Source organism: Emericellopsis atlantica, assembly GCF_019669845.1.
Source record: "Emericellopsis atlantica unplaced genomic scaffold F5Z01scaffold_11, whole genome shotgun sequence".
NCBI lineage: Eukaryota > Fungi > Ascomycota > Sordariomycetes > Hypocreales > Bionectriaceae > Emericellopsis > Emericellopsis atlantica.
Genome location: NW_025764713.1, coordinates 309796 through 336720, shown reverse-complemented (window position 1 = coordinate 336720; position 26925 = coordinate 309796). Strand labels below are relative to the sequence as shown.

The window sequence follows — 26925 nt, the reverse complement described above, 5'->3', positions numbered from 1 at the left end:
GCGAATAGATTGACGAGGCATGGGAATGAATGACGGTTAGTGGCCGGCGTTTGTAGATCTGGTTATAAAATATAATGTTTTCAAGCGCTTTACACACCAGTTCACCGCATTCTAGTTGTCACCGATGGAAGAGTCTGGAATCAATTAATGCTGAGAGTGACATATGTACACCATGGGCCGTATCTACTATCCATCCCGGTGCCACGGCTGGCCTGCCTACTGTTTTGCACGCGCGCATCACCACACCTGGCGCTCACGCCCCTCGAATCCGAAGTTCAGAGCCACCGCAATGAACAACGCTCCGCAAAGGACACTGGGGCCCCATTTGTCAAAGTACTTGGCAGCTCGCCTCTCGCGAATAGCACGACTGCGGTACAGGTAGATGACGACTGAGTAGATCAGGCTAAGGATGGCCAGGAGAGTGAAGATGCCAGACACCAGGAAAGACGTCTTGGTGGGGTGACTGCCAAAGTTGAGAAGTGTGACGGCGATAGTACCGATGTATATGGAGAATTCGAGCTGCACACGGTCAGTAATGCGTCGCGATAAGAAAAGGGCAACAGGTTTCACGTACCCAGCCAAGGAACGTGCGCTCGGCCGCAAAGTAGACCTTTGGCTCGACACGCACAGGGACGTAGATCTTCTTCCCCTTGGGCGCCTTGAACTTCTTCGTCTGAATGGCTTGGTCGCCAAAGAGCATTTGCTGGCGCGCGCTTCGACCAACCTGGGTGCTCCGAGGCGCCGGCATGACGAATTTCAAAAGGTCAAGCGCCTTGTGGCCAAACTCACGCCCCTTTGTGGTGATCAGTGTGTGGTAGTAGTGCCAGCCTCCAACACGCCTGGCCTCCTCGAGCTCGTAGTCGTCGTCGTACTCTTCGTCCGAATCATAGATGGGGAAAGCTTCATCAACGGCAGCCGGAAGGTCCCTTGTCTGATCTTCGACATCTCTGCGACTGTCACGGCTCTGCCCGTTACTTTGACCGGCCGGACGCGAAGGCGCAGGCGGCCCGCTTGCAGCGGCGACCCGATCCTCCTCGTACGAATCCAGATCATCCTCGTCGTCTTCGTCGTCTGAGGTTGTAGTGGTGCCAGACAATCCAGGACGGCGAATGCCAAAGTCGTGGCTCGCGGGCTTGCGAATGTCCACATCCATTTGTGGCATCCAGAAGGGCAGCAGCTTGATACGATCCGGGAACAGGCATGCCGTGCCATGGATGAACTTTGAGAACTTGGGCACAGCCTCGACGAGGTGGGATGCAATAAGCTGCCTGACCCACTCGGGGGGTTCCTGGCCGGCTTGCGTCTGTAGCTTCACCTCAAGAATGGCGTAGGGGAAGCGAACGACATCCTCAGGAGGAAGCTGCGAGAAGGGATAGTCGATGCCAATGTCCATCCTTCGCCAATTATCACCGCTGCGTTTCCGTCCATCCAGGTTGTCTTCTCGCACCATGGTCAACTCCGTGTCCAGGGAGATACGCACACGGGCGTCAGCCGGAAGCTGGAACGCTGTGCGGTGGTAGAACGAGCGGCAGACGGGCTTGTACCCCTTCTTGATACAGGAGTATTGAATCTCCGACGCTAGTCGCTCGTCCTCAGCGATGGCTTTCTCGGACTTTTTCCCTTCCTTGCGCGCCTTTTCGAAGATGGCAGGCGGTAGAAGTTCGCCCCTCATGTACGCGTTGACGTTCTTCTCCTTCATGCTGAAACGAGCCTTGACGGAGCTCTCGCCAGTCCAGTCTTCGCGATGCGTCTTGCGTTCGACAAAGATGGTTTCGGTCTCCATGCCGCCATACCACCGGAGTCGGATAGCCTCAGCACCTTCCGTCTTCTTGAGGCGACCCTCGTACAGATCCCACTTCTCAGGATTGTCATAGTAGATTGAGGTAATGGCCGAGTCTTTGGGATCAAACTCCTTGTTGGCGTTGAAGACCAGGACCGGCAGATGTTTCAGGATGATGAGCTTCAACTCGGTAATGTTGTCTGGATGTACCCAGTATTTGGTGGTTTGTCGTACAAAGCTGGCCTGCGCACCTCCAGCAGCACTGTCGCCCTTGACGGGGTTTCCTCTCGTCCGGACGAGGTCGTACAATTTGGACAGCTGGACAACAGACGCATCGTAGTTTTCCTTGTAGAAGGGCTTCGCTTTGAGTCGGGTTTCGAACGCCGGGCGGAGATACCACTTTGTGCTTTTCTGCAATCAAAATGTCAGTAAATCATCGGGGTACTTGGCAGAACCACCTACGTCGTGCTTCTTGATTATCTTATAAAATCCCGTGTAGTTGAGCTGCACGAATTTGGCGAGATCGTGAACATCGGCGATGATGTCGCTGAGGTCCTCTTCCAACAGCATGAATTCCTCCTCAGTCGGCCCGGTCTCGTTAAGCCCTCGTTCGTTGAGGCGGTTGACAACGTCTCGGACCTCGCGCTCGCTAACCGCGATCCGTCTGCTGATCTCCATAGCCTTGACCTGCTGCTTCGTATGCACCTTCTCGAGCTCGGCCTCGAGCTTGCCGACGAAACGCGTCTCGTCCGCCTCGGTCCATTCCTGTTTGCCATCGTTGCCGTTGAGGAAAGGACCGGTGGCATTCTTCAGGTCCGCCTTCAGGTCATCGTAGTCGATGTAGTACCACTGGTACTCGCGAATGATGCTCGACCGAAGCTGCTCTCCGAACTTCATCACGACGACGCCAGGTTTCACCTGGAACTGCTTCTTCGATGGAGTGACCCAAGTCTTTTGCCGGGTCTTGAGGTCCTGCAGTATCAGCATAGGGTCAATCAGGAAGCCATGCGAGGACAGTGGATTGTGTTTCGGAGTCACGGCAAGGACGGTTGACGCTAGAAGAAGATCAAAGCTCACCAAAAGAAGGGATATGAATGTCGCGCACCCTCGTAATTATCGCAAGAGGGACTTTACGTGAAGTCTGGCTAGGAACCGCCAGGAAAGGGCTCCTGTTACCTTCGACAAAGTCGTGGATCGGCAGTGAGCCAGTGACGAAAGCAGCGCAGGCAGGAACGACCGAGTTGATGCACAGCTCCCGACTCCCACGGAAAGAAGTGGGGGCTTTCAGATAGCCATTGCCCAATCAATCGCCGTTCTGTCGCACGTGAAGCAGATTAATTAGCGCCCTTTCGGTTCTGGCGAGGCTGGAACCTTAGTGGGGCGGTCCTGGCCGCAGGCCAGGCCATCGATGGCGGGGTCCCTTACCTTAGCTTGGCAGCAAATACAAAACTTAACAAATTTTGTAAGTGGTGACTGAGAGCCGGCGAGTCGTTGTGAGCTTGGCAAACAGATTGAAGACTTGGAAAGACGATAGTCTCATATCTCCCGCTTGAGAGTTCCGCTGAACGTTCATTATGGCTTCGACTATTGACGATTCCATGCCCGCGCGCATACCAAAGGACTGCCCTGACGACGTGCGCGATGTCCTTTACACTGCATGGAGTCACGATCTTGGTGATCTGAAGAAGATTCTCAAGACAAGAGACGATGCAAGCAAAGCACAAGATCCCACAACGGGCGAGACACCGCTCCATGCGGCAATTCGCGCTTGTGGCCCCAGGGAGCCTTCGACCATGAAAGACGATGGACATGCGGCATCTGGAGATGAGGAGGACGAAGACGATGGCCCAGTGGGAGAAGCCAAAGAGGTTATGGAGGCACTGTTTAATGCTGGGGCGATCTGGAACGACGTGGACTCCAACAACGAAACGCCAGGCTGTGTCGCTCTGCGGTTGGGCAGAAAGGGGCTATATAAACTCTGCGTGGATGCAGGGTTTCGAGCAGAACTTCTCCTAGCCGTTCTCGACGAATATGAGGAGCTACCATCAGAGGAAGAATATGCCGGGGACGATGATGCAGAGGGAAAGACAGATGCCAATGACCAGGATGAAGAGATGGCGGACGCTGAGATCCATGCCTCAGAGCAAGTCGAGGCCACATCGACGAATGCGCGCTTCGTTCCTCCCGATGCAGATGAAAAGAACATCATGAGCCAAGACTACCTCAAGTCGGATCTTACCTACGACGACGACAAGCTACTAGACGCCGACTTGAACGGTGTAATGATGGCCTGGGAAACAGACATCATGGAGAAGTCGGTGCAAGCGCTGCTTCCAGAGCAAGCAACTGGAAAGAGGATACTGAACATTGGTTTCGGCATGGGCATCATCGACGGCATGTTCGCAGCACGCAATCCAACAAAACACCACATTATTGAGGCGCATCCTGCCGTTCTGGAGCATATCGCCAAGCCAGAGTCAAAGTTTGGTGCCAAGTGGGAGGAATCCGGCCCTGAGCCGGGGGCTTTCAAGGTCCACAAAGGGCGATGGCAAGATGTGGTGCCTCAGTTGATGAACGAAGGCGAAGTTTACGATGCCATCTACTTTGACACATTTGGCGAGGACTACTCTGAGCTGCGGAGATTCTTCACAGACATGATACCCGGCATCCTTGACTTTGAAGGTCGCTTCAGCTTCTTCAACGGCCTGGGTGCTGATAGACAGGTGTGCTATGATGTCTACCGGCACGTGCTGGAGGTGCACACGGAGGAAGCTGGCCTGGACATTGAGTGGGATGTCCACGATGTGGACATGGGTCAACTGGACGCGGCTGGGAAAGGTGATTGGGAGGGTGTTCGTCGTCGCTACTGGACTCTCACGAAGTACTGGCTGCCTATACTCACGAACATGGGATAGGATCTACGAAAATCCTATAGCAAAAGAAAAAGACCTTTTGGGCTGCAATGAGCTGTAATGTGAGCGGACGACGTCCGCAATTCACTAGTAAACATTGTCTTTTCTTGTTTTTCTACTTCGATTATTCGCCCCAGCAGTTCTACCGTGGCCACTTCATGATCTGATTACTTGAAGTGTTCTGGGTGGAGGATGCCGGCAAGGTTGCCTGCCTTGACACGCTTGAGCGTCAAAGCGGCAATCAACGCGGCACCAACGCCACTGCCATCCTCAGCAGCAAGCACTTCAATGGGGTCCTCCTCCTGAGGGTTGCTTTTCTCGGGCCAGTCCAGGATCTCCTTGAGTGCCTGGGCACCGCGTGCCTTGAAGTGAGGGTATTTGTTGAAGACCGATCCGTCAGCGCCGACGTGGCATGACTTATAGTTCTTCTTCTTGGCGATGGCGGCAACACCGCAGGCGGAGAGACGGGCAGCGCGGGTGCCGATCAACTCTGCCAGTCGGCGGATCAACTCGAGCTCGGGTAGCTTGCATACAATGTTCAACTTTTGAGCAAAGGTATCGTAAGTCTCCTGAAGGTTCTCAAAGGGATCCCTGTCATCTGTTAGCTAGTGTGCTCAAATGCGCTGTAGCAGTACCTACTCCTCAACGCCAGATAGGAAAGAGGAATCCAAGCTGTACGGCTTGCGGAGGATGGCGATGTCCTGGCCCTTGAAGATGTTGATCTCTTCGTTATCGTGCAGGTCAACGAGCACGAGTCGGAAAATCTCTCCCAAGTAAAGGCCAGCAATCATCTTTTCGAAAGCTTGCTGGCCGGGGCGGGGTGAGTCGCGATCGATGGCCACGTCATAGCTCGTACGGGGAAGAACCTTGTGCTCGTTGTCAAAGGCACCCCACTCGCAGTTGATGGCCATGGGCGTGTCGGCAGGCAGGTTCAGGTGAGCGAGCTTGGGGATTTGGCCGACCTCCTCCATGTAAGCGGCGTTGCAGCCAGTGCCAAAGATGCAACCAATCTTCATCTTGGTGTCGGTGTATGCCGAAGCGATCATGGTACCAGTCGTGTCGTTGATCAACGCAGTCACGCGAATCGGGACGCCGCGCTTTGCCAGGGCAGCGTCAAGCATAGGCACCACGTTCTGGCCCTCAACACCATTGATATCGAAACCCTTGGTCCACCGCTGCAGGATACCCTCATCGATGTAGTTCTGCGTCGCAGGATAGGAGAAGGTGAAACCCAGCGGAAGGACATCGACCTTGGTACAGTCGCCGTGGTGAGTCTCGACGAATTGGTACAAGCAGTCGGCAATATAGTCCCAGAGCTCCTCATTGTTGTTCGTGGTCTTGAGCTCCTCAGGCATCCTGTACTTTGATTGAATGATGTCAAACTCAGACTTTTGCTCGGTCAGGGTGATCTCGCAGACGCGAAGATTTGTGCCACCCATATCCAGAGCAAGATAGGTGCCGGTTTCGTGGCCATCGGGAAAGGCCATCACCCAAGTAGGGTTCATGGGCTACCATGTTAGCGTGGTTCCATAACCTGTGCGTAGACTCATTGGGTACTCACAATGCTTCCACCCTCGACACTGAGACCCTTATCAAGCTCGGAGACAAAGTGATCTGAGATGGCCTTGAGCTTCTGCGTGTCAACGGTGAACAGCTCCTCAAGGTATCGGATCTGAGCGATGAGGTTTTGGGGCAAATCCGTCTTGGAGCCTGCCATGGTTTCTGTTAGAGATCAAGAAAAGACTTTTGAGGTAACGCGCCAGCAGTTGTGAACAGAGACAGGAGAAAGTTCACTGGACAGACGGAAACGTGCAAATATTTCAAAGTCGTGCTGTTGTACAGAGGTGCCTTCGAGCCAATAAGCCAGCCCGTACAAACGACGGAACGAGGTTGGGCACTTGCCAGGACCACTGTGCGACTCCATTCTGCTTTACCAACTCCCGGCTTGAGATTGACGCGCGCATTGCTTCTTGGCTCCGCCGGCCTCTTGACGACATTCGAAACGCTGCTCCTTGGACCTCATCCATGGAGAAGCATCAGGGCGCCACGGTACGCATTACACAGCTCTGTCTTGGATTCCAACGTGTTGAAAGACCCAGGAGCAACACCGGAACCAATGAAACACAAGTTGAGCGAGATGAAGGTGAAGTAAATCTGACATACCCTGCCTCAGGGGAGGCGGACGTGGTCCAAGGCCTACCATCTTGACGGATCGCGGGGTTTGGCGGGGTAGCTGGAATGTGAGAAGAGTAGGTCGGGTTGATTCAGTGCGTGAGTGGCAGTTTAAATAATGAAAACTGAATGCAATTGACTTTACGTATTTGCAAGTTGGAGGTATGAGGTCAGAAAAGGTCAAATCCCGTGGTTGAGATTCTGGGCAAGGCAGAAGATAGTAGAGAGACATTTGCTGCCTGCGCTAGCCTGTACCCCCAACCCTCACCAACGGCGGCTGCGTCAAGTGCCCACCGCCTTCGGCTTTGGCGGAGGCAGGAGTGACTGGCAAACAACGCTGAGCCGTATCTTTTCCCAGTAATAAGAGCCAGGCCAATCCAAAGAACTGGCATGCACAAGCAAGCCGGGACACTATAGTCTATTACCCTCTTCGGGGCAAGCAAGTTCTCACATAGCTCCAAAAGGCATTTGCTGATAAGTCGTCATTGTTTCCACTCCACCCCCACCGGCTTCGCAGCTGGCAGCTGGCAGCTGGAGAGCTCTCAGTGTTGGGGTCCCTCGACGAAGTGCTGTTGACGGAGCGGAACAACCATGGGGTCCCCACTCATCACCTTCGAGTCGATTGGTCGTTGCAGAGCTACAGGTGGGCCTTCGCACCCAAGCAGCGACGTATGCTTCTCTTGGTCCAGCAGCTCCTTAGCACACCTCGAGCTCGCCAACAACTGCATGCACCTGGGCGCAAGAAGTCAATGAGTGCCCGCATTGCTCAGTTCTCACCATGAAGCCGTTATCGATCGCAACGGCCCTTTTCGGCATCGTTTCGACTGTTCTGGCGGCCGAGCCACGCCAATCTAAGGACATCCTCCCTAAAGACTTCAAGCCGCCGCAAGTCTTCAAGAATGCGAATTTGGTACACATCATCTCATTGGAAAAGAACTATGCCAAGGAGCAGATCAATGCTGTCATTGAGAATGTGTCCCCCGAACTTCAGGACGAGTATTACGTTCCGTTCACCGCGGACCAGCTAAGCCGAGTTGGAGGGTTCGAGGTCAAGGATCGTAAAGACGCCGGCGCTGGGCGATTCGTCGCAGACGTTGCAGAGTATGATCCATTGAGGTTTGTGTTCATCTCTCATTCCGGTTTTGCTATTGCTGACACCCTTTAGTGATGTCCAATACTACCGCATCCGACTGCCGACTCCTCTCAAGGCTGGCGGCCAACAAACTCTCGGCATCTCGTTCTACTACCTCAGAGCCTACAAGGCCCTCCCCGCCTTGATTGACCAGACCGACGAACAATACCTGTCTTACGAATTTTCCATCTATGCCCCCTCCGCATACCCGACGTTGAAGCAGAAGACTGAGGTCAAGGCCGGATCCGCGAAGATTCCAGACTACACCAAACTGGCCGGCACAGGGGACGTCCCAGAATACCCACAGAAGCAGGGTACAAAGTTGACGTACGGCCCGTTCGACGAGAAGCCCGCTGGCGCATCTTCCCCGGCCACGGTCCGATTCGAGTTCACCAAGCCAGTTATCCACATCTCAGCCCTGGAACGTGATATTGAGGTCAGCCATTGGGGCGGAAACGTTGCTTTCGAGGAGCGCTACACAATCCAGCACCTCGGCGCCAATCTTTCGACTCAGTTCAACCGCGTGAAGTGGGCTCAGTCACAGTTCATGAACCCCAACTCGCATGCCCTGAAAGAGTTGCGCGTTCCTCTGCAGGTCGGAAGTGACGACGCTTATTTCACCGACACAATTGGCAATGTGTCTACATCCCATTTCAGGAGCAATAAGCGTGAGGCTGTTTTGGAACTGAAGCCGCGCTACCCCATCTTTGGAGGGTGGAAGTACCCCTTCACCATCGGATGGAACTCGAATGCCGCCAACTACTTGCGCAGGACCGCAACTGGTGGTTTCGTTTTCCGAACACCTTTCCTCGAGGGGCCCAAGCAAGCAGAGGGTGTCGAGTACGAGCACATCGACCTTCGCGTCTTGCTGCCTGAGGGTGCACAGTGAGTCATCCGATTCGAGCATTGAGCAAGGCTAACATGCGTAGGAACGTCAAGCTGCTCGCTGATATCCCCGAGTCTTCCATCATTGAGCACACTGTTGGTCTACATAAGACCTACCTGGACACGATTGGTCGGACTGCTGTGCACATCAAGGCGCGGAACCTCGTGGACGAATTCCGTGACCGCGAACTCATCATCACATATGACGTCTCGTCAAGCATCACACTGAGGAAGCCATTTATCGTGTTCGCCAGCATGCTGGCGGTTTTCACACTAGCTTGGGCGGTCGGCAAGATTGACGTTGGGTTCTCGAAGACGAAGCAGGCGTGAATTGATGAAAAGAAGCCATAGATTTCCAGTTGCAATGACAACGCTTTAGATTGTCTTCAGGACAGGCGACGTAATGGCACCCATGCGACATGCCAGGTGACTGTGAATTTCTCCTGCCGACGACAACATTGTGGCGAAGCGTTCTCAATTTTGCCTTGTCGGTGGCTAGCTGCCAATCGAGCCGCAAATTATGGTCCTCGGTGTTTTTTACGTAGCTCGCCTATAAGGCGTCAATTATGCATTTTGGTCGTATTCGAAACTGGGTCGCCTAATGACGACGATGTCATGCCAGGGGGCTGGGTCGGTTGATGGCGCCGGCTCCGCCCCTGGCGCCTGGGCTGCGTGTGCCTTGGAACTTCATTAGAATCTCGCCCAGCTTCGACGTTCCCTTTGGCGCTACGGATACAGCCTGATACGGACAATGCGCATATAAAGCCGACACGGCTGCACCTGTGGCCTGCAGCCAACTACCAACCCATTCTCAGCATTCACGCTTGCAGCCCTCAGGTGGAAGCAGTGCGACATTTTGCAACATCTCAGCATAATGTGCTTCAGCGCCGAGCCCAGGAAGCAGTACTACTATCGCGAGGAGATCATTCCTGCGCGGCGAGTGTCTTACGTGTCAGGCCACCATCACCATGGTCACCACCACGGCCATCACCACCACCACCACCAATCTCCACGGACGAGCTACAGCAGCGTGAGGAGATCACACCATGGGCCGCGACACAGTTCGAGCAGCTACCGGGCGTATTGATCGGGGACTGGTGCGGAATACCAACAAAGTCGGGATTTGGGCCAAGGCAGCCAAGGGAGTTGGGGGTTCATCATTACTTGGAGCATGAGAGAAGCAAGGCGTTATCTTCCACATCTGTTGCGGTGCTTATCAATGGGAATCTCGCAATCAAATTCCTCATCACAGCACTTGTGAGAGAATCATCTTCAAGCTGCTCATGGTTAGTGCAACCAGCGTCCCTGGTAAGGTATGCTTGTCGTCAGCGGGGGCGGGACCTCTCTGGTGACATCATACCGCATTCCGGCGTCCAGTCTTTCGTGTATCGTTGTGAAGCAGCAACAGCTCTCGATGAGACCATCTGACCGGACGCCACGGAACTATCGAGCCAAGATGCGTCTAGCGGCGATGTACTACGTACACGTACAGTACTGTAGCATAAATGACAAGCTTGTGATATAACAGTGTTCCCGTGCGTCATTGCCCTCCTAGACCCCTACTTGACCATTTCTCATGACATATGTCGTTTTCTGGCGGAAGGCAACTGAACGCACACTTCAGGAAGGATCACCTGCGAGACTCATCAAAGGGCAAGTGTGATCAGTGACAACAAGACGAACATCATCTACCACAAGCCGAAGCAAGCGCCTGCAAAAATGTAAGTCAGATCAACGACGCCCAGACAACAGCAACACGCAGTGCCAGTGTCGCGCCTCGCTATCGTTGCGAGATATCGCCTGCGCCAACAATGTTCTCCTTGTGACGAGCCCCTGCCCGATCAATGCACTAATCTACCTGCAATTTGCTAATCATATCTTCAGGAGCAGCCACCGCACCCTCTCATTCCGCTCTGGAAAGTCGTCCGGGCGTGGACCGACCCAAGGCACAACGGGCAAACCTGGCTTGTCCTTCAACTCCCTTCGTGGCAATGTCCAGCCTGAGCTCTCCCGCCGGCTCTATAAGCTCATCAAGTCCGAGAACAACCTGATTAATGCCCATGAGGCGGCCGGACGTGAGCGCAACAGCATCGCCACGCAGCTCTCAGAATGGGGTGAGCAGACGGGCGATGAGGCGATCAGCGATATCTCGGATAAGGTTGGAGTCATATTGAGCGAGATGGGGGAGCAGGAAGACACCTATGCGCATGCGCTCGATGATTCACGAGGCGTGCTTAAGACCATCCGCAACACGGAGAAGAGCGTGCAGCCCAGCCGTGACAACAAGAGCAAGATTGCCGACGAGATCGCCAAGCTCAAGATGAAGGAGCCACAGAGCGCCAAGTTGGTGGTACTGGAGCAGGAACTCGTCCGGGCTGAGGCTGAGAACCTCGTCGCTGAGGCACAGTTGACCAATATTGTGAGTAACGACAGCGAGACAGAGGTTCCACTGCTGACAGCAAAAGACCCGCCAGAAGCTCAAGGAGGCCTACGAGTTTGAGTTCGCCGCGACTATCGAGCGAGCAGAGAAGCAGATCATCCTGGCTAAGCACGGGCGACGCCTGTTGAACTTGCTGGATGACACCCCCGTTGTGCCAGGCGACACCCGCACAGAGTACGAGTATGCCGGCGAGGCACGCCAGGTTCTGAACGATGTGGAGGACGACCTCAGGGACTGGCGCCCGGAATCACAAACACAGCAGTACGAGGTCGCCACTGGCGGCGCTGCTGCTCCCCTTGAAGAGACGCATCAGCCACGCAGGACAGAGGAGGGAGCATCGGCAGGCCAGAGCGAAGCTGAGGGGGCAGCAGGCCAACCCTCTGCTACCTACGCAGAGCTCAAGGCTGCTGAGGCCGGAGGCACAACTCAATCTGCGGCCGAAGGCACCGCAACCACTGGTACCTCAGCTGGACAAGCTATCTGAGTTGGGCAAACTGTGAAGCGTGGGTTTGGGACTTTGATGTTTGCCATCGCCTGTGCTCCTGTATGCAACGGCAGGCACACGTGTACCTTGAAATTAGTTTGTGATAGTCATCATACCTGTCGTTTGCGAGCTATGACCTTGGTTCGCGTGTTGACCTTGCATTTGTCTGTCTCACCGGCTGGTTGCTGTTACTGTAGCACCAGAAGCCAATGCGACGTTGTGGCGCTCAGCCTGTTGAGGATATGGGTCGCGTGCGAGGTCGGCACACGCTGAGCAAGTAGAGACTTCCCCAACTGCTAATTGATGTCCGGTCTTGATATGTATAGGAGTAAGTGATTACTGCGTGCTCAGGGAGACACTTTCGATGCGATCCTTCATGAGGCCTCAGGCCGACACGCTTGGGTTCAGCCACATTTCGGCAAGTCCAAAAAGCCTGTCCCTTTCATCAACCAACCATTCTCGCCCAACTCCAGTCCCGACCGCGCCAGTGCGACGTACCTCGGGTACAGTCAATCTGCGTCACCTGCAGCGCAAACGATAAGGCACTTTATTACCCAACCATCTTCCCGTCGGCCGTGGCCACTCGACTCTGCCTTCGGTAGGCGGAGACGAGGGACCATTATCCCCTAACATTCATGCTCCTTTCACGCACGGCAGTCGCGAGGTGGCCACGCTCCTTGCTTGTGAGACGTTCATTGGCCAATCGCCCCCGAATTGACATCGCTGGCCAACAACAGCCTGCAGCTGTGGCTAGTAGATTTCCTACTGCCATAGGGTCAGCAATGGCGGGCGATTACAGTGGCGCACAGCAGCGCCGTCACGCAAGCGACGCCGCTGGCGGGAGCATCAGGGCCACTGCCAGCGGACAGAAGACCCCGCCCCCTCCATCTCATTCTGCAGCTTCCACCTCATCAACGATCAAGCCCCTCCACTCTTCTTCTCCTTCTTTCTCCCAAATTCCCTCTCAGAGAACTGCCCAGATTGCTCGTCACTTTTCAACGTCGAGCCCGTCGCAGGAATCGTATCAAACATCTGCCCACACCGCCAGCATGGCCTCCGAATACAGTGTCCGCAAGGTTGGGGCTCCCAACACCCTGGAGCACCGCGTCTACATTGAGAAGAATGGCGTGCCCGTCTCGTCTTTCCACGATATCCCCCTCTACGCCAACCAGGAGCAGACTATCCTGAACATGATTGTCGAGATCCCCCGCTGGACCAATGGCAAGCTTGAGGTACGTCATTCCGTCTGAGAAAAAGAAACGCCGGATCCATGGGCTGACCGAGTACATCTAGGTCTCCAAGGAGGAACTCCTTAACCCCATCAAGCAGGATGTGAAGAAGGGCAAGCTTCGCTTCGTCCGCAACTGCTTCCCCCACAAGGGCTACCTGTGGAACTACGGTTGCTTCCCCCAGACCTGGGAAGACCCCAACTCTATCCACCCCGAGACCAAGGCCAAGGGTGACGACGACCCCCTCGATGTCTGCGAGATCGGTGAGCTGGTCGGCACCGTTGGCCAGGTGAAGCAGGTCAAGGTTCTGGGTGTCATGGCCCTCCTCGATGAGGAGGAGACTGACTGGAAGGTCATTGTCATCGACGTCAACGACCCTCTAGCTCCCAAGCTCAACGACGTTGAGGACGTCGAGCGCCACCTGCCTGGCCTGCTCCGCGCCACCAATGAGTGGTTCCGCATCTACAAGATTCCCGATGGCAAGCCCGAGAACCAGTTCGCCTTCACCGGCGAGTGCAAGAACAAGGAGTAAGTGCCGAGCCTCCATTGGCAGTTTTTAGTGCACGTTTGCTAATAGTTCCAGCTACGCCATGGACGTCGTCCGCGAGTGCGCTGAGGCCTGGGAGCGCCTGATCACCGGCAAGACCAACCCCGGCGGCATCTCGCTGACCAACACTGCCGTTGCCCACTCTCCTAGCCGCGTCGCTCCCAACGAGCTGCCCCAGCTTCCTCCCCACCAGGAGCTCGCTCCTGAGAAGATCGACTCCTCCATTGACAAGTGGTTCTTCATCAGCGGTGCCTCTGCTTAAGCAAGCTTTTACAATAAGGAGTAAAAGTCGTGGGATACGTATGGCATGTCATATTCCAAGGCTGCCATGTGTAGCTTGACATAAAATATACAGAAATGTTCCCCCATGCTTCTAGTGGTACATGACATGTTGTACAAGGTGTTTTCTATTCGTGATGTTTCCGTAACGCCGTGAAATGCAATGTATCCAGGACATGGGTTTCAATCTTGCAAGTCGTCCTTCTTTTGCAGCGCGCGCGAGTGTCGGTCGCATTCGTTTGTCAAGCCGATGATGTTTGTCTTGTCGCACGCAAAGTTCATCTCCTGGCCGTCCTCTGCCTTTTGTTAGCTTCCAAAGTCTTGCTTGGTCGCTCGGGTTCCGCAAACGCACTGAACTTGACGTAGACTGAGCTCGGTTCGGTGGCCCCCTTGGGCAACAATGTCGAGGTGATCTTCATGCCATTTGCCCGCGCGTTGGGCGGTAGTTGTGTGAGGAAGAGGCGGGCCGGCTTCGCGCACGGCGAGAACGGGTTGAACTTGGCAGTGACCTCGGTCATGAATTTGGTAATCATCGTAACGGCGTGCGCGGATCGCGGCTTAGTCGATTAAAGAGTGAGTGTAGTTCGTTCGGGGATATGAGCAGTTCGCGGTTGAGAATTTGGGGGTCGCGCTTCGCTTGATGCATTACCCCGATTCATGAATGTGGATTTTCGGGACAGCTGTTTCGTCACAGCACCTCAACCCACGTCACAAGCTACTACTTACGACAGGATTGTCCACCCCAGTGAACACACGAAGAAGAAGAAAGGCACAGCCAGAATGTCCTTTCAAGGATTGCAGGAGCGCTTGTCCGCTCTGCAAGAGACGACCTCCCAAATCCAAGACCTCATCTCTCGACTTGCGGAGCTCAAGTTCCAACCCGGCTCGGTACCCCTCGACACGAACGAAGAGGGCAGCGTGAGCGGAGAGCTCAGCACGGAAATCGCAATTTCTCTGCGCGAGTGCGAGGATGAGCGAGAGCTACTATCCGAAGATGTGGAATATCTGCGCAAAGAGGAGAAGACGAGGTTGCGGGAGGGTGTCGAGCGCCAGGCCCACGAGCTGGAGCGGTTACGGGCCTCTTTCCGCCAAGCCCGCCTCGCCGCCAGAAAGAGCCTACTGGACGCACAGAGGCTGGAGCGGCAGCTTCTCGTCAAATCGTACTCGATACCGGATCACACCTCGACCAACGAGACAAACGACGAGCAACCTGCGTCCGTCCACATTCCGCAGCCTATCCGCAAGCAGAAGCAGTACGAGACGGGGACGGTGCTGTCAGAGAAGGATCGACAGACGGTGGGCGCGAGCTCTCGGGTGACGGACTCGCTGCGCCAGATGCATGCCTCGCTGCAGTCGGAGTTGGAGCGGAGCGAGTACGCCAAGCAGACCATGGCCGAGTCGAGCGCGGCCTTTGCGCAGCTGGACGAGTCGTACTCGGGATTAGAGACGATGCTGAAGCGCTCGAGGGATTTGCTGGGCACATTGCTGCGGAGCCAAAAGAGCGACACGTGGTACCTCACGACGAGCTTCTACATGTTGATGGTGGTGGGGGCGTGGCTGGTGTACAGAAGATGGCTCTCTGGGCCGCTCTGGTGGCTGGTCCTGTTTCCACTGCGGATACTATTTGGCGTGGGCAAGGGAGTCGGCAAGGTGGCACTCAAAGGGCACGATGGGCAGGTAGTGGAGATTGGGACCGATGAGGCGGCCAAGGTAGAGGTGGAGGGGATACCGGGGAGCGAGCTGCCGACAGCCAGGGTAGCAGGCGACCACAAGCCGGAGGAGGATGTCGACGCATTGCTGGAGAGGGTAGGTGGTGTGATGAACGAACAAGACGTTGTTGAGCCGGTGGAGCGGATAGAAGTCAGTGTGGAGGAAGGACAGCCCATTGCGGCGGGCGACGATGCACGTCCACGAGATGAGCTATAGACATATGATGAATGATTCAACTCTGCGAACCCAATTCTTGTTGAATGCCGACCCCGTCCAGTTTGCGCCTCTTTGCTCCAATATCAAAGGAACCCGCCATGTTCATCGCTGCGGGCCGACAGGCGTCACCTCGCTGATCCACGGCAAGTTGAGCCTCTTCATTTCCACGGCCAACTGGAACAGGTAGTCCAGACTCTCACACTGCGTCTTGGCCTTGTGCACGTTGTCGCCCCACACGTAGACGCCATGTCGCCTGACGAGCACGGCGTACGTGTCTGGGTTCTGGCGCATCGCCTCCTCCAAGAACTCGGTCAAGTCCTCTTCGTGGGGCGTGTTCTCAATGACGGGGATCCTAAGGGTGTCGTGGTATCCCAAGTTCCCCGTCTTCTGGAATCCCCTGCCAAACCCCTTGATCTGCTCAATGTTGTTGATCTCAAACATCTTGGGGGAGTCGGTGCTCTCGAGCAGGAGGGTCACGAGCACGGCCCAGTGGGAGTGCGTGTGGATACAGCAGCCTGCGCCGCGGAGGGTGAAGGCCGCGAGGAAGAGGGGCGTGCATTGGCTGGGCTTGTAGCACGGCGGCGAGCGCAGGTACACGCGGTTCTTGAGGGAGGCGTCCTGGGCCGCGAGGGAGAGGACGTAAATGTCTGATGGCTTCATGAGCTCTTTTTGCACACCAGAGGGAGCAATGTAGACGAGGTCACTACCAGGTTGTTAGTGAAAATAGGATCATGAAGGAGGCCTGGCTGTGATAGCTCACTCTTCACAGATGGAGCATCCGCCGCCGGTACCTGTGACCCATCCCAGCGTCCAGAATTTGGCGCACAGAGATGGGATGAGGTTGGCGGGGTGTTCCGGGTTGGACGAGGTCACAAGCTCGTCTCCTGAAGCCATTTGAGCAGTGTTCAATTCCTCTGAAACAGTGTTGAGTCTCAATGCCAAGTAGGAGAGAAAAAGTGAGGTTGTTGGTGATGAAGGATGGTGGGGTGAAGTGATCTCTCATGGTGGGGTAGCATTCGACATACCATAACTGCCTGACCTTAGCTAGCCACTTGGTGCAGACGGACAACATTCAAGCGAGCCATAATGTACACCCCCAGGATCAATTGGCATAGAGACGGAATAAACAGTATCAAAACAAGCATCTTAACTCGAATCAGCGAGTATCCCTCGCCAGCTACTCACAGCACTAAGATGGACACAGGTTCTATAGGGTAGTCGGGTGCTGTAATACACCTCGGACTGGGGCGAAACCGTACGAACAACTGTGTGATTCAACATTCGAGTGAGAGTGGGCAGCAAATCGTAGCAAAGATACCTCAGAACGAAGCGTATACGATCAAGCATGCTATCGCAAGTGCACATCACCAATAGTCTCGACAATACATGTGTAGACTAACTAGAGCGTGCAGGGGGTGTTGAACAGCTGACATATGACGTCGCTCGTGGCTGTAGATTCCATGCATGCTTAACCCCGGAATGTTTGACCAATACCCCGGATTTAAGTCCTCCGCGGCACGATATCTTACAAAGAGGACCAAGACGTTCAAGCTACATAAAGAAAGCAAAGACGAGGGAGCAAAAGATAGACTCACCTCACTCTCATAAACTTGAACACACAGTACTTCGAGCCCCTCGTAATGACTTCCTACCTTATCACGGGCGCAAGCCGCGGTCTTGGACTGGCCATGGTGCAAGCGCTCGTCTCGCAGCCTGCAAACCAGGTCACCAAGATCTTCGCAGCGTACCGCACCAAGACAGATGGCATTACCGAGCTCTCCTCGTCCCACAACGGGAGGGTCGTCCCCGTCAGGATGGATGTCACCTCCCCGGACGAGATCAGGGCTGCTGTGACAGAAGTCGAGAGGGCGCTGGAAGGCCAGCCTCTGGACGTCCTGATCAACAATGCAGGCGCGGCGCCTACCACACCCGGCGGTATTGTAGAAATGTAGGATCCCAAGCCCCGTTTGCGCATCGAGCCGATGTTGACAGTTCTCAGGAATGACCTGACTGCCACTTTGGATCTCAATCTTGTGGGCGTGCAGAGAGTGACGCAAAGCTTCATGCCCTTGCTGGAGAAGAGCGCCGTGAAGAAGATTGTCAACATGTGAGCCAGACCAACCAACCGCTCGGTGACAGGCAGTGCTAACCAAATGCGCCAGTTCATCAACGATGGGCTGCTTCGCGTACCAGGAGTACTTGGCTCAGGTCAAGACCCCTGCGTACAAAGTAAGCAAGGCAGCTCTCAACATGTTGACTCTGCTATGGGCCCAAGAATATGGTCCCAAAGGCTATGTCATTGCCGGCTTGTCGCCTGGTGTAAGCTCTTCCTCCCCATGTATCTTCATCCGAGACTGACAGCCATGCTCAGTATGTTAAGACGGATCTGAGTGGCGACGCAGCCGACCTCGAGGTCTCCGAGGCCATTCCCGCTATCATGAAGGCCATCGAGGGCATGAGTCCGGATGACAATGGGAGGTTGCTGGACATCAAGTTGCCAGGATGGGAGCCCAGGTATCTTGGCGGACCGCAGCCATGGTAGACGCCCGTGGGTACTTGCCGGAGCGTACATGTACAAGTACGGACTGAGCCGAGCCAAATTTAGCGTGTTGAGTTCGCAGTCGCAGCTTTGAGGTGGAGAATGACGTTGCGATATTCATGCTGGCAAAGACTATATATATGTCTGTGCAGCGCCGTGGACCGTGGCCAGTGTCTGGACCGGTCTTATGGAGTTGGTGGTTGATAGGATCCGCAACTGGGGGGCTCGTATTCGTGCATGTCGAACGTGCCACTGGACACAATTGCGTGTCGAGAACATAGAAGGGGGCAGTGTCGGTTAGTCAGGATGCAAAATCAAATTTTTGTGTGTCAGAGCGCCCTCTTGCTTCCGGGCTGGCAGGATTGAATACAGGTTGTTGTTCATCACCATGGGAGATTCAAGGGAGCGAGCTTTGAGTTTGAGTTTGGATTGAAGTGAGTGCATGTTCGCGCTAGCCGTTTTGGGCAGTAGCTTTACTTGCACGGCACTTGGTACGTGCTCGTAGATCGGGAGCGGCTGGAACCCACCGACACGCGCTCAGGCCGTGTTGTTAGGCTCGAGCTCCAGGCTCCAGGCTCCAGGTCCAGAAGTCCAGTCGGCTCAGTTCAGGACGCTTCGCTTGACCACTTTGGGCAAGGCGGGCCTCGCTGGCCTGGCGACGAGACGCGGCGCGCCAGTCGACTTTCTCAGTCTTTCTGGCCCGGACTCGACGACACTTCACCTTGTTGATGCAAAGGCAGGCCATTGCTCATTTCGGACACCTGCACTTGGGCCGTACGACATGCTTAGAATGCGTCCATCGGCGCCTCCGACATTGAGAGTTTTACAGAAAAAAAGAGAAGAAGAAGAAACGTCAGATGAAGAACGCCTTGCTAGCCTAGACGTGTTCGTTGGCGCGTGCCTGAAACAATGTCGTGAGAAGGGAAGCACCCCTCCAATCCCAACAACAGCGCTGTGGCGTGCTGCGCATAACGATGGGACCAGGTGTAATCACGAGCCCGCTGGAAAAGCAAGGCATGATGCCTGCCAATTAATACCAATGGCACTGGGCTATAATACTGTTTGATCGTGAACATCGGGTCTGTTCAGGGGCAACTAGGTTAAGGTTCGGATGGCGCCACGCCTCGTATAATCCGCACTAAAAGTCTACAAGCAATTAGTACCTTACGCAAACTGCGTCTTCAGCAACCGCGACAAACATGGGGATGAAGAGTCTCTCCGAAAGACAAGAATGCAGGAGAATCAGTCCCTGACCCTGATCAAAGCCAGACATGCTGATCCCGTCCCGTGGCTTGCAAGTAAAATTGGCCGTCCCGGTTCCCCAGACAAAATCACCAGTTGCGCGATCGGCATATCCTTGGCGACCCACAATACGAGCGGCTGCTGGCCGATTATCCTGCTGGCCGTCCTCAACTGTGCATGTTTATCCACGTAATTACGGTGCTTTGTTTGCTGAGGCAGGGGACTGGTCACTGGTCACAAGCATGGCAAGCTAAGCAAGTCATTCATTAGGTGCTAGTGGCCGATGCGCCTTGGCTCCAGCTCCTCTTATTAAAGACCTGGGCCTCCACCCCCGGACACGTCCCTCTCTTCCTTTCCCTTCTCTTCCCTCATCCACACAACTCGCTTCTTGCTCCAGTCTGTCGCTGTCCGTCTGTCTCAAGTACACTTATTAATACCAGTCACTCGTTCGACTCTCAACTGTTCGTCTTGGGCCCTTACCCAACGTCTTGTCCTCAGCGCAAGCGAGCTAACAAACCTGATAGTTCAACATGCGTTTCACATCCGCCCTCGTCGCCGGCTCCCTGGCCTTTGTTGCCAGCGCCCAGTCCACCACCGCGAGCCTGAGCCCCGCCCAGACCTCGCAGGTGGCCTGCATCAAGGACTGCGACGCCGATGACCTCGCCTGCATCGCTCGCTGCAGCCCCGTCCCCAACCCCAACGAGGACCAGGTCGAAGCCACCCACAACTGCATCAGCAAGTGCTACGACGAGCACGGCCAGGGCACCGCCGAGAGCATCCAGGCCTTCTCCCAGTGCCAGAACCGCTGCATCGCTGCCGACTACTGGAACTCCTCCGAGGGCACCCCCAAGCCCACTGGTGCTGTTGGTGGCGGTAGCAGCGGCGACAAGGAGGAGTCCTCGACCGCCGCCACCGACATGGCCTCCGCCACGACCACTGTCACCACCGGCACTGCCACCGTGACCGAGACCGGCACCGCCACCGAGTCGCCCAGCGAGTCTGGTTCCTCCACCGAGACCACTGGCTCCGACGGCGCTGCGGAGACTGGCGGCAACGGCGACAACGCTGCTGCCGGCCTCCTCGCCAAGACGGCTGCCATTGTCGGCGCCTTCGCTGCCGTCTTTGCCCTGTAAAGTGGCTGAAGACGTGCTATGGTGACGATGACGAGTTTCAATTCGCCATGTATATGTATGCACATGTTCATGCAGCGAGTCACATTGTCTCAAAGACGGGGAATGAAGGATGGGTGGAGAACACGGATCTAGGGTCCTTGCTTTTCTTGGATGATGGCAGGGACACACAATACATTAATTTAATACCACGAGCAAACGGCCACTTTCTTGACTGCGTCTCGATCTTTGCGGTGCATGCTACGATGGGGCGAGAATATTGAACTTGCTGGGTAAGATGCCAATACTGGACTCTGGAGGTTCTGCTACCCAGTCAGTGAAAGGTTGCAAGACCCTGGGGTGAGCGGCACTTGGCCGTGAAACATTTCAACATCTGCCATGTTTATTTGTTGATACTGCCGACCAAATATGAGCCCACGCTCGGCAGGGTCTCAGACTCGGTCTCTGACCTACGTATCAATAATAACTCCGGACTTGGTACACTTGGGCGCCCGTCTAGAGTCTAGACACCGCCGTAGCCCGTAACATGAAGATTGTGGCACCTGTTGACACGCCGATATGCGTGACTCAGCGGGAATTTGAAGATATCTCCATTTCAAAATGGAAACTCGCGGAGAGTTTGCGAGATGATCTTCAAGTCTGTTACATGTAGTCAGATATAGTTTACCAAGTGTCGTATGCCACGTTGGTTGTTGGCCCCACTTGGCTGTTAGTGCTTATTGATTTCCCGACGTAGATTTTCAGGGGCATGGAGTTGAAGACAACATGAAGACGCTTCCAAGTTCATCTACATACGTGTAGGCCACCCACAGACTCAATTCAGGCCCGGGAATCCCTCTTTGAGACCCTGAACGTCCAGGAGGCACACCTCATCACGGGCGCCGTCGTTGACCCTGAAGCCCTCCCTACAGTGTCACTGGGCGCGCTCTGCCAACAACAAAACTACAGCCGACCTCACGTGCACGCAACATGGCAAGTCCGCTACCTCCGCCAGTCCTCAGTCTCGGGCTCTTCGTGGCTGCCTTCTCGTTCGCACTCACGACGCGGACAGCCGCCCTCCAAGCCCGCCTCGGAGCATGCGGCCTCCTCGTCGCATTGGTCTGGGCCACGTTGACAGAGGTCCGCAAATTGAACGACAATCACGACTTGCTGTACGTATACGCGACGACTCTCATCGTGGTCCTCTTCCACGCCTGCGACTATCTCGTGGTACTGCGCGCTTCGTCCAGGGAATATGTCGTCAGCCAAGGCACACAACCGACTTTCCTGCGGCAGTATGTCCTGACACCCGTGTCGATGCTCTGCAACTGGCGACGCATAGGAACGCAATGGCAGATCGACAAGATCCCCCCCTTTTCCCCACGTAGTCCTGCCAAGACGCCTTCACGCGCCTATCTGATCGCTACGCGTGTGGTATGCATGGGCCTGTGCTGGGTGGCCATTGATCTCTGCGAGGTGTCCGTGCTACAGTACTCGGAGATGATGACACCTGGCGTGGTCCTCGCGCGTGTCGACCGTCTCACGATGCCCGAGCTGCTATTTCGAGCGGAGTTTGTCGTCAGGTACTTTATCTGCGCCGTCACGGGCGTCTACATGGGATACGCAGGCGTCACGCTCATCGGTCTTGTCCTGGGGCTGAACTCACCACAAGACTGTCCACCAATGTTCGGGTCGCTCCGGGATGCTTACACCGTGCGCGGGTATTGGGGGTGAGTAACCCAACAACCATGTCTATATGGGAGCATGGGTGGTGTAACATACTGACCAATGTCTGCCAGTGACTTTTACCATCAAGGACTGCGAAGGGCTATCACCGGTCCCGCGGACGCCTTTGTGGATCACATTCTGCGCATCCGGCGTGGCACATTGCTCTCACGCTATTTACGACTGACCCTGGCCTTTGCGCTGTCGGGTGTGATCCATTGGGGCGCAGAGGTCAGCTCGGGTGTGGCCAAGCCAGATCGTAGCCAATTCTTGTTCTTCACCAGCCAGGCCTTTGCCGTCATGGTTGAGGATTCAGTGCAGAATCTCTACAAGCGCTCCGGACGCCCGCTGCCGGCCCTTCCGGAGGGACTCGTGGGATATGCGTGGGTTGCAGGCTGGATGCTGTGTGCGATGCCATACATGGGCTACAGTGGAGTTGTCTATGGCGATCCGTTGCCTTCGAAACTCAAGCCCGCCATTTTTCGATTCCTGGCAAGGCTCTCATAAATGTTCGATGCGCATAAATGGCAGCCTGGCTCGCGATGCCTATCTAGCGCCGAACCCTGGGGACACAGAGTGCTGTGGTGGACTGACTGGCTATGGGACGTTGCGCTTCTCCATGCGATATCCCCATAATGGGCTCGAGGCAGCAAGCCACCATGCACGTGCTAGACACACATCAACACGTCCGCAGCAGTCGGCCCCCTCCATCACGCCCCTGAACGTATGCAGCATGACAGACCGGCACATTGCAGCTCGACTGTCCCTAGAACCTGGGAGAGGGGTCCTCTTGCGTACGTTGCGCCATGGCCGAGGGAGGGACGGATGTAGTGTAGGGAACTCGGTCTGTTGGTCCATAGAGACATTGTTGGGAGCTGCAGAAGTATCCAAGTTGTCAAACATGCACTGCCATCTGACGTGCACTACCATCTGACGATACGGCCAGGCAGAGGTCGAGGACCAACGTCGGGTCTGTTCAAGTCCAAGGTGGTAGACCGCCCGCTCATGTGACTGTCACCTATCGCATCTCGGCCAAGTTCCAGCTGTCCATCGTCAACACGACCCCTGCTCGATACCAGACGGCAGAGCTAATGCGTAGCGCTAGGCCCAGCCTAGTTGCGCCTGCACGCATATAGAAGTTGGTCCGGAAGCTACATGTAACTTGAGCGATCCATGCAATCACTCTATGTCCAAGTTTGAGGCACCTTTCTCATCAGCCATCACATGTCCCATCTGCGGCAGCGCCCCCGAGGCATCGAGGAACAAGATGTATTAGAGGCCAAGTTACCGTTCGAGTACGTACTGCATACTGCTTACTCAATAAGGCTGAGCAGACATGTTGCGGAGTAATCCCTGAGGCACTAATGATCCCCTCACCTGGGGTAAGCTGGCCGACTGGAGCACGTAACGTTAGCAGCTGGGGAATATCAACTGGCTCGGGTATTTTCTTGTTAAAAGGATGATGAGTGCTAGTGCTGCACACTGTGGATTCTCGCGGCAGGCACCTCAGCAGCAGCCAACGTCGAGGCGCCACACACACTTTTTCTTTCTCTCATGCATGTCAGTACATGCCGCACGAGGCTCGCACAGCATCGACCTGGCATTAGCTTCCTGTTCAAGGTCGCATCGAGACTATCGCCGACATGGATGGATGGATCCCTGCGAGGCCAGTTACCTGGAATTAGGATTTCCGTGGCGACTTGTTGGCTGCTCTTGCCCCGTCTTGTCTGGCGCGATGATTGACTTCATGTCGACAGATTGCTCTTGCCTTTTCTTCCCGTTGTCACATGATACCTTCTGCGCGGCAGACCACTACTAGTAGTATCACTCAACGATCAGTACTAGGTAGTAATTACTTCCCAAGTGACCAGTTCCTCACAATCAAGCTAGGTGACTCCATGTACGCGGCAGCATCATGTCCATGTCGCATGCCGAAGAGATCCTCGTCCGGTCAGCCGTCAGCCGTCAGCCACGAAGACCCAGTCGTTCCCATTTCCCATGGGTATTTCCGCCTTCTCTCCAGGTTGCTCGGTGGATGGAGGGTAGCATGATATCGGGTGGCCGGATTTCAAATTTCCCTCCAGGCTTCTGCAAAACCGATCTTGAGGAGGGCGCTCCACCTGCCGAAGTCTTGGCTCATCCTTGTGGAATGAGAGGTCGGGCCCATGGCCAACGAGTTGCCATCGACGTGGAGATCAAGAACCAGGATGCAAATAGGATCGAAGACTAACACAATCGAGGATTCCAGCTACAGTACAGTCGCGAACCGGGAGATCAGCCCAAAGGCCCAGGGCCTAAGCAGCCAGGCCTGACAGCGGTCGCAAGTCGCACCCTGGCCCTGGCTCCATCCAGTCGGTGACAAGACCTTAATTGCTGCGCACAGGCCCAGCGAGTCAGCGGCTGGAGCCTGGGATGGCCCGCTGCCGCTGTGCATCCTTCAACCAAGTCGGGTTGGGCAGCTAGGCTAGGTTCCCCGTCAAGTTACGTATTGCCTAATTATGGTGCAGTCTGCAAGTGGCGGGCAGCCTGCGTCTCTGGCCACGAACGGACTAACAACCCGAGCCATGATGAATCGATGATCTCGCGCCGGTCCTTGGTGGCCTGGGCGCTCGAACCCCCATGCCTATCCACTCAAAGTGCCTTACATACGGTAGGTCCAAGTCTCGTGTGGAGCGGTGCGCGGGAAAGAGGCGGACATGGATGGATCTGAGCAGGTCTCCAGTCTCCACGACTACAATTCACAAATCATTCGAGGCAACTCAGCAGGCACTCGCAGCTCCAGTCCCGCCACCATTCGCCCCAAAGCCCTACATACGCAGACGGCGCGCGGCGAGCGTGCGGGCGGGCGGTCGGTCGGTCTCTCGAGCAGTCGTCGATCTGGCTGGTCCAATCCGACGTGGGCGCGCACGGCATCCAGTCTCTTTCTCCCCTTCATTATCAGCTCCCACCTCAATCCACCTCGACTCTTCACCACCACACCACGCCAGCCCAGCGTCAGACAAGGTCACGTCGTCGTCGATTCATCGCTGCCACCCGCGCGCCGAACCCCTTGCAGTGCGCTCTCAGCCTGCGCTGGGAGACCGCCGAGTGGGTTGTGTCTATGTCTCAGTAGGGGTAGGTCTGACGCCTTCTTCCCATCACAAAGGCCCATCCCATCCATTGGCTCCTGGCTCGTCCTCCCGCCGCAGTCACATCCGCATACCAGCTGTCAAAGGTTTGCTCGGATCGGGGCGACGCCGCGCAGCACCTCAATAGCTCACGCTGCCATTGTCACCGGTTCTACGAGGATACAGTGCAGTAGCTTTGTTACACGCCAGGTGGGCACCTGGACCCTTGACTGTGTGTCATTGAGGTCAAGTGCACCGCAATCTCTCGGTCTAAAAGCACACATTGCTACCCTCCGAGAACGAACGACGGCAAGTTCCTCCCATCACGGCTTCGCCTTACAGCCAGACTGAGACATCCAACCTCGTGGAAGGGCTTACCACGGACACGGATACGCACGCCAACAGCTGAACAGCTACGTGCCAAACGTCTCAGCCTCGCGCTGGCAAACGACTGTGGCGTCCAAGCCACCCGCGTTGTCCTCAAACGCTCGTGTGCACTCATTCCACCCGTCCGTGGGCGCTTCGCAAGCCGGCTTGAGGGTCCTACCACGCTAGACACTCGTCAAACCCTCTGGTGACAGTCTGTGTCGGCATCGACAGCACAGACGATAATCCCGCTGACCATATATCGCCTCTTGCAGCCCTGACGACCCCCATTGCTCACCAAGGACTGGCCCAGTGCTGATGACGTCCATGGGATTGCGGCGACTATCAGGTCTGGAGCAAGACGCGCGACAACGTCGTCTCGCGGCTAAGCAATCAGTCGTCTGCGACTCCAAATCAAAGCCCTTCTCTCGCTCCCTCTCTGTCACTCTGCTCTTGGGTTCTGATACACCCCTCCTAAATTTCTGCTTCTCAAGGGATAGCTTTCGCTGTGAGGCCCACTGTCCCCGCAGTGACTGCTGGGCAAAAGCCACGTCTAGGTGTCCTGCGTGAACGTGCATATATCTTACTGAGCCATTGCCGCGATATCACTTGCCGCACCGGGTCGACCTCCCGAGCAACCTCCGCCATGTCACAGAACTATCCGTTATGGGGGCCTGGTGCTTACGCCGGACAGCATCCACCGCCGCACGCATCTGGACCTCCTCTCCCTCAGCCGCCTGCTCAAGGCGCGGAGCCACGCATAAAACTGCCTCCTCTAGCGAGTCTTGGGCCCGTTGGATCGGAGCACGCTGAGCAGCAAGGCCACCAACATGGGCACCACCCTGTCCCGCCAACGGGACCGCCGCAGGCAGCGCCTCGAGAGGTAGCTCACGGACATGCCCATGTACCTCCTCAAGGTCCTCCTCCAGCGCCATATGTGAACGGCCCACCGCCTCACGTGCAAGCATACCACACCCAGCCGCCGCCGCCGCCACAACATCAACACCACCACCAACACCAACAACAGATGAACGGCCATTACGACGACCCG

General features: G+C 55.6%; 13 protein-coding genes across 13 annotated transcripts; 9 read left to right on the top strand and 4 right to left on the bottom strand.

Annotated features, from left to right (window-relative positions):
• Nucleotides 1-4: 4 nt before the first annotated feature.
• On the bottom strand, nucleotides 5-2993 carry F5Z01DRAFT_653544 (vacuolar transporter chaperone 4). Its single transcript, XM_046263370.1, has 3 exons — nucleotides 2243-2993; nucleotides 575-2191; nucleotides 5-519 (listed from the first exon to the last, which is right to left on the bottom strand). The coding sequence occupies exons 1-3, from the start codon at nucleotides 2765-2767 to the stop codon at nucleotides 238-240; spliced, it is 2424 nt and encodes an 807-aa protein (XP_046118917.1). The 5' UTR covers nucleotides 2768-2993; the 3' UTR covers nucleotides 5-237.
• A 207-nt stretch (nucleotides 2994-3200) lies between these two features.
• On the top strand, nucleotides 3201-4730 carry F5Z01DRAFT_653541 (arginine N-methyltransferase 2). Its single transcript, XM_046263369.1, has one exon. It carries the CDS (start codon nucleotides 3355-3357, stop codon nucleotides 4693-4695), a length of 1341 nt encoding a protein of 446 aa, XP_046118916.1. The 5' UTR covers nucleotides 3201-3354; the 3' UTR covers nucleotides 4696-4730.
• On the bottom strand, nucleotides 4731-7071 carry F5Z01DRAFT_653540 (hexokinase-domain-containing protein). Its single transcript, XM_046263368.1, has 4 exons — nucleotides 6856-7071; nucleotides 6254-6402; nucleotides 5332-6200; nucleotides 4731-5283 (listed from the first exon to the last, which is right to left on the bottom strand). Exons 1-4 carry the CDS (start codon nucleotides 6893-6895, stop codon nucleotides 4860-4862), a joined length of 1482 nt encoding a protein of 493 aa, XP_046118915.1. The 5' UTR covers nucleotides 6896-7071; the 3' UTR covers nucleotides 4731-4859.
• Nucleotides 7072-7449: 378 nt separating this feature from the next.
• F5Z01DRAFT_63734 (Ribophorin I) lies at nucleotides 7450-9483 on the top strand. The gene is made up of 3 exons (XM_046262271.1): nucleotides 7450-7980; nucleotides 8030-8881; nucleotides 8926-9483. Exons 1-3 carry the CDS (start codon nucleotides 7643-7645, stop codon nucleotides 9209-9211), a joined length of 1476 nt encoding a protein of 491 aa, XP_046118914.1. The 5' UTR covers nucleotides 7450-7642; the 3' UTR covers nucleotides 9212-9483.
• Nucleotides 9484-10594: 1111 nt separating this feature from the next.
• Nucleotides 10595-12263, top strand: F5Z01DRAFT_63678 (Eisosome component PIL1-domain-containing protein). The gene is made up of 3 exons (XM_046262235.1): nucleotides 10595-10703; nucleotides 10772-11300; nucleotides 11347-12263. The coding sequence occupies exons 1-3, from the start codon at nucleotides 10693-10695 to the stop codon at nucleotides 11803-11805; spliced, it is 999 nt and encodes a 332-aa protein (XP_046118913.1). The 5' UTR covers nucleotides 10595-10692; the 3' UTR covers nucleotides 11806-12263.
• A 591-nt stretch (nucleotides 12264-12854) lies between these two features.
• Nucleotides 12855-13843, top strand: F5Z01DRAFT_621098 (inorganic pyrophosphatase; the record flags this gene model as incomplete). The annotated part of the gene is made up of 3 exons (XM_046261182.1): nucleotides 12855-13037; nucleotides 13099-13562; nucleotides 13618-13843. 3 exons carry the CDS (start codon nucleotides 12855-12857, stop codon nucleotides 13841-13843), a joined length of 873 nt encoding a protein of 290 aa, XP_046118912.1.
• A 200-nt stretch (nucleotides 13844-14043) lies between these two features.
• On the bottom strand, nucleotides 14044-14393 carry F5Z01DRAFT_673535 (ribosomal protein L44; the record flags this gene model as incomplete). The annotated part of the gene is made up of 2 exons (XM_046264948.1): nucleotides 14044-14156; nucleotides 14213-14393. 2 exons carry the CDS (start codon nucleotides 14391-14393, stop codon nucleotides 14044-14046), a joined length of 294 nt encoding a protein of 97 aa, XP_046118911.1.
• A 247-nt stretch (nucleotides 14394-14640) lies between these two features.
• F5Z01DRAFT_621333 (uncharacterized protein) lies at nucleotides 14641-15786 on the top strand (the record flags this gene model as incomplete). Its single annotated transcript, XM_046261199.1, has 1 exon — nucleotides 14641-15786. The coding sequence occupies one exon, from the start codon at nucleotides 14641-14643 to the stop codon at nucleotides 15784-15786; it is 1146 nt and encodes a 381-aa protein (XP_046118910.1).
• A 51-nt stretch (nucleotides 15787-15837) lies between these two features.
• F5Z01DRAFT_63807 (Methylthioribulose-1-phosphate dehydratase) lies at nucleotides 15838-17147 on the bottom strand. Its single transcript, XM_046262339.1, has 3 exons — nucleotides 16812-17147; nucleotides 16547-16700; nucleotides 15838-16489 (listed from the first exon to the last, which is right to left on the bottom strand). The coding sequence occupies exons 2-3, from the start codon at nucleotides 16678-16680 to the stop codon at nucleotides 15889-15891; spliced, it is 735 nt and encodes a 244-aa protein (XP_046118909.1). The 5' UTR covers nucleotides 16681-16700; nucleotides 16812-17147; the 3' UTR covers nucleotides 15838-15888.
• A 1-nt stretch (nucleotide 17148) lies between these two features.
• F5Z01DRAFT_63639 (uncharacterized protein) lies at nucleotides 17149-18717 on the top strand. The gene is made up of 4 exons (XM_046262208.1): nucleotides 17149-17734; nucleotides 17786-17893; nucleotides 17949-18105; nucleotides 18158-18717. Exons 1-4 carry the CDS (start codon nucleotides 17427-17429, stop codon nucleotides 18326-18328), a joined length of 744 nt encoding a protein of 247 aa, XP_046118908.1. The 5' UTR covers nucleotides 17149-17426; the 3' UTR covers nucleotides 18329-18717.
• A 1212-nt stretch (nucleotides 18718-19929) lies between these two features.
• On the top strand, nucleotides 19930-21183 carry F5Z01DRAFT_63468 (uncharacterized protein). The gene has a single exon (XM_046262082.1). The coding sequence runs from the start codon at nucleotides 20098-20100 to the stop codon at nucleotides 20698-20700; it is 603 nt and encodes a 200-aa protein (XP_046118907.1). The 5' UTR covers nucleotides 19930-20097; the 3' UTR covers nucleotides 20701-21183.
• A 271-nt stretch (nucleotides 21184-21454) lies between these two features.
• F5Z01DRAFT_653523 (membrane bound O-acyl transferase family-domain-containing protein) lies at nucleotides 21455-23314 on the top strand. Its single transcript, XM_046263367.1, has 2 exons — nucleotides 21455-22406; nucleotides 22476-23314. The coding sequence occupies exons 1-2, from the start codon at nucleotides 21667-21669 to the stop codon at nucleotides 22906-22908; spliced, it is 1173 nt and encodes a 390-aa protein (XP_046118906.1). The 5' UTR covers nucleotides 21455-21666; the 3' UTR covers nucleotides 22909-23314.
• Nucleotides 23315-24928: 1614 nt separating this feature from the next.
• Nucleotides 24929-25748, top strand: F5Z01DRAFT_63517 (uncharacterized protein). The gene is made up of 2 exons (XM_046262129.1): nucleotides 24929-25488; nucleotides 25547-25748. Exons 1-2 carry the CDS (start codon nucleotides 25021-25023, stop codon nucleotides 25700-25702), a joined length of 624 nt encoding a protein of 207 aa, XP_046118905.1. The 5' UTR covers nucleotides 24929-25020; the 3' UTR covers nucleotides 25703-25748.
• Nucleotides 25749-26925: the final 1177 nt, after the last annotated feature.

Excerpts from the sequence above, each read along its gene's own strand:
- F5Z01DRAFT_653544 (XM_046263370.1), bottom strand. The coding sequence starts at position 2,767 with ATGCTGATACTGCAGGACCTCAAGACCCGGCAAAAGACTTGGGTCACT. Across the intron at positions 2,192-2,242 it reads AGATAATCAAGAAGCACGAC|AAAAGCACAAAGTGGTATCT; the intron begins GTAGGTGGTTCT and ends TTTTGATTGCAG. Across the intron at positions 520-574 it reads AGCGCACGTTCCTTGGCTGG|CTCGAATTCTCCATATACAT; the intron begins GTACGTGAAACC and ends GACCGTGTGCAG.
- F5Z01DRAFT_653541 (XM_046263369.1), top strand. The coding sequence starts at position 3,355 with ATGGCTTCGACTATTGACGATTCCATGCCCGCGCGCATACCAAAGGAC.
- F5Z01DRAFT_653540 (XM_046263368.1), bottom strand. The coding sequence starts at position 6,895 with ATGGTAGGCCTTGGACCACGTCCGCCTCCCCTGAGGCAGG. Across the intron at positions 6,201-6,253 it reads GTGTCGAGGGTGGAAGCATT|CCCATGAACCCTACTTGGGT; the intron begins GTGAGTACCCAA and ends CTAACATGGTAG. Across the intron at positions 5,284-5,331 it reads TTCCTATCTGGCGTTGAGGA|GGATCCCTTTGAGAACCTTC; the intron begins GTAGGTACTGCT and ends AACAGATGACAG.
- F5Z01DRAFT_63734 (XM_046262271.1), top strand. The coding sequence starts at position 7,643 with ATGAAGCCGTTATCGATCGCAACGGCCCTTTTCGGCATCGTTTCGACT. Across the intron at positions 7,981-8,029 it reads GCAGAGTATGATCCATTGAG|TGATGTCCAATACTACCGCA; the intron begins GTTTGTGTTCAT and ends GACACCCTTTAG. Across the intron at positions 8,882-8,925 it reads TTGCTGCCTGAGGGTGCACA|GAACGTCAAGCTGCTCGCTG; the intron begins GTGAGTCATCCG and ends TAACATGCGTAG.
- F5Z01DRAFT_63678 (XM_046262235.1), top strand. Across the intron at positions 11,301-11,346 it reads AGGCACAGTTGACCAATATT|ACCCGCCAGAAGCTCAAGGA; the intron begins GTGAGTAACGAC and ends TGACAGCAAAAG.
- F5Z01DRAFT_63807 (XM_046262339.1), bottom strand. The coding sequence starts at position 16,680 with ATGGCTTCAGGAGACGAGCTTGTGACCTCGTCCAACCCGGAACACCCC. Across the intron at positions 16,490-16,546 it reads GGATGCTCCATCTGTGAAGA|TGACCTCGTCTACATTGCTC; the intron begins GTGAGCTATCAC and ends ACAACCTGGTAG.
- F5Z01DRAFT_63639 (XM_046262208.1), top strand. The coding sequence starts at position 17,427 with ATGACTTCCTACCTTATCACGGGCGCAAGCCGCGGTCTTGGACTGGCC. Across the intron at positions 17,894-17,948 it reads GTGAAGAAGATTGTCAACAT|TTCATCAACGATGGGCTGCT; the intron begins GTGAGCCAGACC and ends CAAATGCGCCAG. Across the intron at positions 18,106-18,157 it reads TTGCCGGCTTGTCGCCTGGT|TATGTTAAGACGGATCTGAG; the intron begins GTAAGCTCTTCC and ends AGCCATGCTCAG.
- F5Z01DRAFT_63468 (XM_046262082.1), top strand. The coding sequence starts at position 20,098 with ATGCGTTTCACATCCGCCCTCGTCGCCGGCTCCCTGGCCTTTGTTGCC.
- F5Z01DRAFT_653523 (XM_046263367.1), top strand. The coding sequence starts at position 21,667 with ATGGCAAGTCCGCTACCTCCGCCAGTCCTCAGTCTCGGGCTCTTCGTG. Across the intron at positions 22,407-22,475 it reads ACCGTGCGCGGGTATTGGGG|TGACTTTTACCATCAAGGAC; the intron begins GTGAGTAACCCA and ends AATGTCTGCCAG.
- F5Z01DRAFT_63517 (XM_046262129.1), top strand. The coding sequence starts at position 25,021 with ATGCCTATCCACTCAAAGTGCCTTACATACGGTAGGTCCAAGTCTCGT. Across the intron at positions 25,489-25,546 it reads CTGCGCTGGGAGACCGCCGA|GCCCATCCCATCCATTGGCT; the intron begins GTGGGTTGTGTC and ends CCCATCACAAAG.